This window comes from Stomoxys calcitrans, chromosome 5 (assembly GCF_963082655.1).
Source record: "Stomoxys calcitrans chromosome 5, idStoCalc2.1, whole genome shotgun sequence".
NCBI lineage: Eukaryota > Metazoa > Arthropoda > Insecta > Diptera > Muscidae > Stomoxys > Stomoxys calcitrans.
The window spans coordinates 144248473-144259170 of record NC_081556.1 but is presented as its reverse complement, the minus strand read 5'-3'; the positions used below and the strand labels follow the sequence as shown (position 1 = coordinate 144259170).

Sequence of the window (10698 nt, the reverse complement as noted above, 5' to 3'; positions counted from 1 at the left end):
ATAGGACCCAAATATGGTTCAGACCGGACTATATTTAGATATAGCTGCCATTAGACCGATCTGCCGATAAAAGGACTGAAGCCCATAAAAGCTTTATTTATTAACCGATTTCGCTGAAATTTGAAACAGTGAGTTTTTCTGAGCCTCACGATATCCGACCTTAATATGGTTCAGATCGGTTTATAATTGGATATATATGCCCAAAAGGCCAATATTTTGTTTTACAAAATTGAATAGTGACATATATATTAGACCACTCAATGTCCGTGCCGAATTTGGGTGTTTAAGTATCACTGGATTGTGACGAAATGGGGTTTGCATGTTGTTGTTGTTGTTGTTGTTGTTGTAGCAGTGTGTTATACAATGAGGCGGCAGCCCTTGCCGATGAAGAACTCCATCGGGTCAATCCGATACGTACAACCGGCTGCCATGGGATTCTGGGGTTTACACATATACCCGAGATGGTGGGTATCCAAAGTTCGGCCCGGCCGAACTTAATGCCTTTTTACTTGTTTTATTTGTTTTTTATTTATTGCAAATCATTTCTATATTAACATTTGTATTTATGTATCTTTAATTACTAATCTCTTTTCCGTTGTCATACTAATAAGGTTAGGTGTATATGTATGTGTGTTGGTGTACTTTACAAAAATCCCGTAACTGATATGAATGATAATACAACAAATATATTTTCCAAAAACAAATTGTTTATGGAATATTAATAGGTATTAAATACATTCATATTAGATAACGTCTCATAGATGGAATTTTTCCATACAGCACTTGCTAGCAACAAAAGAGTATTTTTGTTAGATTTTTTAAAATTTTGTTTTTGTAATCTACAACTAAGTGCTGGCCAAGAAACCATTCTCGAATATAACCATTTTGGCCCAAAAACCAATTTCCCATATCTCAGTTCGATTTAACAATTAGTGGACAATTTTTTTAAGTTTTTCAAAATTAGTTTTTTTTTTTAGTTCGTGTTCTATTTTAATACATAGGCATAGTGTTATATGTGTAGGTGTGTGTATGTTTGTGTGTAGGTATGTGTTGGCTAAATATAAACTTAACTTAATTAGATCGAGTGTATATAATATATTTCATATATTTATATATATTTATTAAATAATTATATAGAGCTTTTTTTTATTTTTTGTAGTAATATATACGAATCATCCTTCTATTGTTTGGTTTATAATGCTAAGAATACGAGTGATAAATCAAAAGCATACAAAAGTATTCCTCATCAAAAAGGGAAGAGAGTACGCTGTGGCTGCAGGTCCCTTGCCTTCAGGTTAGCATTACTAAGTTTTCAGACAAAAAAACAAACACATTTACAATAACATTTAAAAATTCAAAACAACATAAAAAGACCACCACAACAGCTGAATAAATACATGGATTTGGTTTAGTTTTTCTCAAAACCCTTCTCGATATACTCTATGTGAGGAGAAAAAAGTATAGAAAATTTAATTTGGAATTCTAAATAACATTGGGATTTTACTTATAACATTTTCATGGGATATATTTTGGGTTAGAGGGGGGAAAAAAGTCTGCTTCTAGTTCTTCTGCGGTTGCTATTATTGTATTGTTGTTCTTCATTGTCGTCTTCTTCGTCATCATCGTCTCATAAAAACGTTTCGATATCTATGTATTAGCATGATATCTCGGTAACACCTTTAATGCTCTCCGAACTGAAGTGAACACAACCGTATTTACACACTAAAGTCCAAACATATGGAATGAAAAATTCTTCGGGTGCATCTTCCTCAACGTATTTGAATTTTAGATCGGGAAATTTCTGAAAAAAGAAAACAAAATATTTAGAATGATTTTTGCAAATTTTTAAAATTTTTTAAACCATAGATCAATAAATCCGTTTAAAGGATATATGCAATAGCCAATCTGGATGGCAAAAAAATTCCTAGTTATGGTGATGATACCACATGGGTAGAATAAAGCCCCAGAGGGTTTGACGCTTTTAAGCCAAAATTGTTAAATGCCTTATACACAGAAAAAAATAAGTTCGGCCGGGCCAAGCTTTGGATACCCACCACCTCGGGTATATGTGTAAACCCCATTTCGTCACAATCCGATGAAAATTGGATAACTTAAGCCCCCAAATTCGGCACGGACATTGAGTGGTCTAATATATATGTCACTATTAAATTTTGTAGAACAAAATATTGGTTTTGGCAGATATATCCAGTTATAAGCCGATCTGAATGTAGGATATCGTGAGGCTCAGAAAAATTTACTGTTTCAAATTTCAGCGAAATGGGGTAATAAATAAAGCTTTTATGGGCTTCAGTCCTTTTATCGGCGGATCGGTCTATATGGCAGCTATATCTGAATATAGTCCGATCAGAACTATATTTGGGTCGAATGTTGGGAGGTCTTAACCTACTCAGTTTTTCAAATTTCAGCGAAATCGGGTAATAAATGAAGCTTTAGTTCTTTTATCGGCAGATCGGTCTATATGGCAGCTATATCTGAATATTGTCCGATCAGAACTATATTTGGGTCGGATGTTGGGAGGCTTAAAACTGCGCACTAATCCAAATTTTTGCGAAATCGGACAAAAAATTAAGTTTTTATGGCCTTCAGACCCCTTATCAGCAAATCGGTCTATATTGCAGCTATATCTAAATATAGTCCGATCAGAACTATATTTGGGTCGAATGTTGGGAGGTCTTAACCTACTCAGTGTTTCAAATTTCAGCGAAATCGGTTAAAAAATAAAGCTTTTATGGGCTTCAGACCCCATATCGGGAGATCGGTCTTTATGGCAGCTATATCTAAATCTGAACCGATTTGGGCTTAGATGCAGATAAATGTCGAAGAGCCTAACACAACTCATTTTCCCAAATTTCGGCAAAATCGGTCAATAAATGCGCCTTTTATAGACCCAAAACCTTAAATCGAGATATCGGTCTATGTGGCAGCTATATCCAAATCTTGACCGATCTAAGCCAAATTGCAGAAAGTTTTTGAAGAGCCTAATGCAACTCACTTTCCCAAATTTCGGCCAATTCGGACAATAAATGCGCCTTTTCTGGGCCCAAAACCTTAAATCGAGAGATCGGTTTATATGGCAGCTATACCCAAATCTGGACCGATCTGATCCAAATTTAAGAGGAATATTGAAGGGCCTAACACAACTCACTGTCCCAAATTTCGGCAAAATCGGTCAATAAATGCGCCTTTTATGGACCCAAAACCTTAAATCGAGAGATCGGTCTATATGACAGCTATATCCAAATCTTGACCGATCTAAGCCAAATTGCATAAAGTTTTCGAAGAACCTAACACAACTCACTTTCCCAAATTTTGGCGAATTTGGACAATAAATGGGCGTTTTATGAGTCCAAAACCTTAAATCGAGAGATCGGTCTATATGGCAGCTGTACCCAAATCTGGACCGATCTGAGCCAAATTAAAGAGGAATGTTGAAGGGCCTAACACAACTCACTGTCCTAAATTTCGGCGATTTCGGATAGTAAATGCACGTTTTATGGGCCCAAAACCTTAAATCGAAAGATCGGTTTATATGGCAGCTATATTTAAATCTGGACCGATCTGAGCCAAATTAAAGATGAATATTGAAGGGCCTAACACAACTCACTGTCCCAAATTTTGGCAAAATCGGTCAATAAATGCGCCTTTTATGGAGCCAAAAGCTTAAATCGAGAGATCGGTCTTTATGGCAGCTATATCCAATTCTTGACCGATCTAAGCCAAATTGCAGAAAGTTTTTGAAGAGCCTAATGCAACTCACTTTCCCAAATTTCGGCGAATTCGGACAATAAATAAGCGTTATATGGGCCCAAAACCTTAAATCGAGAGATCGGTTTATATGGCAGCTATATCCAAATCTGGACCGATCTAGACCAAATTGCAGAAAGTTTTCAAAAAGCCTAATTCAACTCACTGTTCCAAATTTTGGGACAATAAATGCGCGTTTTATTGGCCCAAAACCTTAAATTGAGAGATCGGTCTATATGGAAGCCTTATCCAAATATGGACCTATCTGAGCCAAATTAAAGAGGAATGTTGAAGCGCCTAACACAACTCACTGTCCCAAATTTCGGGACAATAAATCAATGCGCCTGATATGGGCTCAAACCCTTAAATCTAGAGATTGGTCTATATGGCAGCTATGTCCCAATCTGGACCGATCTGAGCCATATTTCAGAAAGATGTCGATGGGAATAACTTAACTCACTGCACCAAATTTCGTCGACATCGGACAATGAATGCGTCTTTTATGGGCTCAAAACCTTAAATCGAAAGATCAGTCTACATGACAGCTGTATCCAAATCTGAACCGATCTGTGCCATGTTACAGAAATATGTCGATAGGCATAACTTAATTCATTGTCCCAAATTTCGGCGACATCGGGCAATAAATGCTCCTTTTATGGATCCAAAGCCTTAAATAGAGAGATCAGTCTACACGGCAGCTATATACAAATCTGGACGGATCTGGACCAAATGGCAGAAAGATGTCGAAGGGCCTAACACAACTCGCTGTACCAAATTTTTGGCAAAATCGGTCAATAAATGCGCCTTTCATGGTCCCAAAACCTTAAATCGAGAGATCAGTGTATATGACAGCTATATCCAAATCAAGACCGATCTTAGCCAAATTTAAGAGGGATGTCGAAGGACCTTACGCAACTCATTGTACAAAATTTTAGCAAAATCTGATAATAAATGTGACATTTATGGGCCTAAGACCCTAAATCGGCGGATCGGTCTATATGGGGGCTATATCAAGATATAGTCCGATATAGCCCATTTTCGAACTTAACCTGTTTATGGACAAAAAAAAAGAATCTGTGCAAAGTTTCAGCTCAATATCTTTATTTTTCAAGACTGTAGCGTGATTTCAACAGACAGACGGACGGACCCATGTAGATCGTCTTAGATTTTACGCTGATCAAGAATATATATACTTTATAGGGTGGAAAATGGATATTTCGATGTGTTGCAAAAGGAATGACAAAATGAATATACCCCTATCCTTCGGTGGTGGGTATAAAACTAATTTACCTAACTAACTAATTTACTAATTTCCCCATTCCGTTTGTAACACCTCGAAATATTTGTCTAAGATCTCATAAAATATATATAATCTTGATCGTCATGACATTTTAAGTCGATCTAGCCATGCCCGTCCGTCTGTCCCTCCCTTCGTCCGTCTGTCGAAAGCAAGCTAACTTTGGAAGGAGTAAAGCTAGGCGCTTGAAATTTTGCAAAAGTTGTTTTTATCAGTGTAGGTAAGTTGGGATTGTTAATGGGTCGTATCGGTCCAAGTTTTGCTATAACTGTCATATAAACTGATCTTGGATCTTGACTTCTTGAGCCACTAGAGGGCGCAATTCTTATCCCATTTCGCTAAAATTTAGAATGAGGTGTTTTGTTATGACTTCCAACAACTGTGCTAAGTATGGTTCAATTCGTTACATAACCTGATATAGCTGCCCTATAAACCGATCTGGGATCTTGACTTCTTAGACCTCTAGAGTGCCCAATTCTTATCCGATTTGGATGCAATTTTGCATGATGTGTTTTGTTGTGACTTCCAAAATCTATGCTTAATAAGGTTCAATTCAGTCCATAACCTGATATAGCTGCCATATAAACCGATCTGGGATCTTGATTTCTTGAGTCACTAGAGGGCGCAATTCTTATCCCATTTCGCTGAAATTTAGCATGAGGTGTTTTGTTTTGACAATCTTTTGCTATTGGAGTTTCGATCTTTGTTTTCCTCCTTTTAGTTGTTCTATGACATAAAAACTTAAACTGCGCCATCAGCTCGTTCGCTTTTCGTCTTTTTCCCTCCCTAATTTGATCTGCAGCGCACTCAATGTTGGCAAATCATGCAGTGTTTCCCCTTATTGCGGTCGAGAAGCGAGGAAAAGGGGTAGGATAATGGGTGAAAACTTTTTTTCTTGTCTTGGTTCTCTTCAGACACTGAGTAGCTTCAACATTGTAGTCAACTTTAGTGGCCTTAAATGACCGACTGGAGGGATTTATGGGCGATGAAAACTTCTATTTACTCAGCTGGAGTCTTATATTTGCCACGTGCTCTGGTTTCATTTAAGACTCTTTTTTACCCTACATCCTTACGTCACTCTGCGGTACAAATTCACTGTATTCTACTTTACTTTCTTATTCTGATAGATAAGACAAATTGAATACTCCGACAAGAATAACTTCATGTGTTTGGTGCACAGATTTCTGCGGAACCCAAACAATTGGTGGCTGAAAAGGCCATTGGACTCAAAGCACGTCACAACAGAGATCCAATTTCTTTAATGATTTCAAGAGCCACGACCTATTCTCAACTAACAGCTAGATAGAGTGACATAAAGGAGCCTACATAAATGCCTTCATTTCTTACGTAAAGCGATTTTAGCTATCAGTTGTCACTGAAAATGCCTAAGGATAAATTAAATTGGCCATTTTTCTATCTTCTAACACCTCGAGCAATATGGCTGTTGTAAATGTAAATTGAAATTTTAAAATTGCTATAAAAACAGTGGCATTAGCTTATTATTTACCCTTAAACGATCGCTGGACCATTGACTGGCTCCTTTGGAAATCACTTCAAAAACTTCATTAACACCCAATTCGCCCCTTTGTTCTTGGACACGTTGTAAGCGGGATGAGAAGAAGCCAACCACCTTAAATTAAAAAAAAAAACATCGTTAAAATATAAGCTGGCAAATACAGCACAACTTTAACATTTACCATATCAATATTTTGTATAATATCCTGGAAAGCATGATGTGATCTAAAGCCTTCAAACACACTACGCTTATAGAGTAGGGTATAGACCAAATTTGGACAATACACCAATTGATTGGATAGGCAAGAATTTAGAATTTCTAAAACCATACGCAAAACCTCCTCCAACACCGTCAGATCTTGCAGCATATCCTCAGTCGAAACGTTAACGACTACGGCACTATTTACTGGCTCCTTGAGTTGAGCATCAAGTCGAGTGTGCTTCTTGGCCAAGGTCTCAAACAAGGAGACTAAACGTTGCGCCACATAGGGATGTAAATTGCGAAACTGTCCCGACATATTGGCCAGGGCTGCCAAGCAATTTGTGTGCAAATATTTATCGCGCATCTTCAGCATGTTGTATTGTATGGTACGTATTACGACTAAGATCAAGAGGCCACCCAAAGAGATTTCCGATATAGTTCTTTCTGTATACCAGGTTATGTTTTTCAGCATCTGAAACAAGAAAATTGATGTTAGTTACGCTGGGAGTATATACACTGGACGTATACCTACAATATTGTGGACATTTTTATTGAAACTATCATCTTCGCTCAATATCAACAAGACAATTAAAGACATATAAATGTGATGGGAGGTACTATCCGGAGCATGATATAGTGTTTGCAATATGGGCGTTACCAACTTTTCCAAATCCTGTTGAGCCATGACAAATCGATAAAAACGCTCATTTCGATGCAGCAATAGATACAGCAGCAAGGTAGCCTGGTCAATGGTCACAATGCGACATAGAGTCTCGTACACAGCATTGAAGTCAATATGAAATGTAGCTCCGCCATCCTTGGCGGTAGCATCTTTGGAATCGGCACAGCCGAATAATGAGGACCGATATGAATTCTCCTTTGTTGTACAATGATTTGTTAGTATTAGAATGAGCAGAAGACTTTGATTGGCTAGGGGATAGTGCGCACGAAATTGTTGCGATAGCTCAGCACCTGTGGAATAAGTAGAGCTCAACACATCCTGCTGCTTGCGAAAACTCAATATGGACCACAAGGACTCTGCAATGCCAAATACAAAAGAGCCCGCCGATGAGGAGCCAAACATGGTTTGGGGCACCTCAACCAGACGCGAAACAAAATGCAGTAATGAAGACATCAGGACATTGGCATGCTGACATTTGTATACAGTGCGGAAGATGATGGATTTCTCTGTGGGCTGTTGGGAGAACAAGTGTTCCGATAGTAAAGTAATCAAAGTATTTACCGCCTCCAAGTGCAAGTGATATGTGAATTCTCTGTTAAAAGATGAGTCACCAATTATTAACTAGAAACTTAGATATCATCAAAACGTCTTACTTGACCGGAATCACTACTATCAAATTGAAAATGGCATCTATGAATGTTTCAAAACGTGACCCATCAACCATGACGGAGGCGGCAGCTGCTGCTGCCTTTAGAGTTTGTGTGGCTTCACTCTCCATTTCTGTGGCCTCAACCGCTATAGTTGTGACTTCCGGTGGCACTCCAACAGCCGCCGCCTCTTCCTCGGCCCTTAAGAACTCCTCGTTGGGCATGGCTTCAAAGTGTTGCAACAATTGAAATTCAGATCCAGTCTCTATGATGTATTTGATCAGTGAACGTATAATGAAGAGGGCATTAAATGTCTGCCATATGTGCATGTTGCTCTCCTGATCGGACAGTGACAGCAGTTCAGAAGCCTTTGTCAAGAACATCGTAATCAGTGAACCGAAATTGCCAGTCTTAAGATTGTTGCTTATGAACGCCTGACACAAAGATTCCAGTCTAGAGTCCAAATTTAGTTGATCCTGTGTGTCCTCCGGCATGGTTATGTTGTAGTTTAGTAATTTTTGCCAATATTCTACATCAGTGGGTGAAACGTGGCTACGACCAACAAATCTTTGCAGCAGTTGATTGCTGGCCAAATCGGCCTGTCTGCTCACATTGATTCCCATTATGTAGGAAAGTAATGAGCTTCCTGTCGTACTCCTATTGGAATTTTTCCTCGATTTTACTTAATTTCACGGCTTTTCTTAACTTTACGGCCACATAAAGAACAGCTGATCCATCACAACGTCACCACTCAGAGCCGGCCCATCGGCTGCAGGGCCCCAACCTAAATTTATGACGTGTTGTCAAAAATACATCGTTCATAGCTCCATACGCGCGTATCAGCAAAATGCATGTAAGCAAAGAAACAGCTGATTTATTGTTCTTTTTTAAATAATTATTCAATATTTTAATTAATTTATTTAATGAAAAACGTTAAAATAAACGTTATTTAAAAAAAAAATAAGATTTTAAAAGGCAAATTTATTTCATTAATTTTTATAAAATTATGCCCAGCTCTATGGGGCAGAGATCCTTGCTCTTGGAAAACGTACATCTGAAAGATCACCTCATATACATAGAGAAAGTGTAACGCTTAATATGGGACACGGCAGAGTTGACACTTATGTGGGTGTGGACCAGTGCCCCTCCGTAGGTTGCACACATATTGGAACGCATCAGATTGGCGCTTGCTAGTCTGCCTCTTCTTCACTTTCTTTCTTTTTCTCATCCCTAAGGTCTAATCTATACACTAGGTTAGGTTATGTTGGAGGACACTCGTGTAGCAGCCCCGTTTGCTAGCCGCTTCACTGGGACACCTTAGGTCAACTGGGATCGCTCAAAAGGAAGATAGAAGAGAAAAAAAAGATGGAGAAACGTAGAAAGAAATACACCCAATTTTGGTTCAAGACAGCAGAAATGGTAGAAACTAACAAAAAAGGAGGGAAATAGTCGGACCGGGGAGAAACTCTCACCAGTGAGAGTACGGCCCAGCCAGCCAATTCAGGCCCTTACAGCAATCCAGGGAAAACTATGAGCATAGCACAGTCTGGAACTTTGAGCTCCAATATGTGTGGTGTTTTTCGTTGTTGTTGTTGTAGCAGTGTGTTGTACACTGAGGAGACAGGAAATCAGCTAAATAACCGCTGTAAACATCCAGGGTACCGTCCCTGGCCTAAGACGAAGTTACTTACACTGCCTGCGTGCTTCTGTTCGTCTCTCCTATGTCCGATTCACACATTTTATAGGTTGTAGGTCTGGAAGGAAGCATAAGCTATATAATTTTTTTAATATCGGGAGGGGGACGGACCCTTCCCCCTACCCCAAAAGTACTACCCACAAATAAAAGTGGACCGCCAATATGGGATTCAAATGAAAGATATTAAAGAGTAGAGCACGAATAATAAAAGTAGGATCCAAGTACCTGGGGACCGCCCCAGCCCCAAAACCCCTTTAAATAGGTTTATTTGACAATCATGACAATTTGGGACTCAAATGAATGGTATTCAGGAGTAGATTACGGTCTCGAAGTAGAAATAGGCTTTATAGTTTGTTGATAACGGAAGGGGGCGGATCATCCACCGTTACCCCAAAAACACCACCCAAAATCAAAAGTGGACCGATAAGCACAATATGGGTATCAAATGAAAAGTATGCGGGAGTAGATAACGAATCTGGCATACAAATTCAGGTCGAAATATAGGGGGTCACCCCATCCCCATAAAAACGCCCAAAATGGGTATATTAGCCAATCACGGATAAATGGGACTAGGTTTGCTTGTTCCGTATAGACTGAAAACGGCAGAACCGATTTTCTCGAAATTTTTGCATATTGTGTAGGTTGGTCTACACAATATGGTAATTTTTCGATATCTGACGGGGGACGGACCCTCCTCCTTATGCGGAAAACACAACCCCAAAATCAAAAGTGGACCAATCGAGACAATTTATGTATCAAAAGAAAGCTATTGGGGATTAGAATACGAATATGGTATTAAAATTTCAGTCTAAGTACCCATCGGGCCGCCTCAACCCCAAAATCTCTCCCAAACAGACATATTGGACGTTCATTTCAATATGGGGCTCACATGAA

General features: G+C 38.9%; 1 protein-coding gene across 1 annotated transcript; it reads right to left on the bottom strand.

The window, feature by feature from the left end:
* Nucleotides 1-527: 527 nt before the first annotated feature.
* LOC106085418 (dymeclin) lies at nucleotides 528-8864 on the bottom strand. The gene is made up of 5 exons (XM_013249654.2): nucleotides 8115-8864; nucleotides 7312-8053; nucleotides 6760-7251; nucleotides 6570-6692; nucleotides 528-1801 (listed from the first exon to the last, which is right to left on the bottom strand). Exons 1-5 carry the CDS (start codon nucleotides 8729-8731, stop codon nucleotides 1655-1657), a joined length of 2121 nt encoding a protein of 706 aa, XP_013105108.1. The 5' UTR covers nucleotides 8732-8864; the 3' UTR covers nucleotides 528-1654.
* Nucleotides 8865-10698: the final 1834 nt, after the last annotated feature.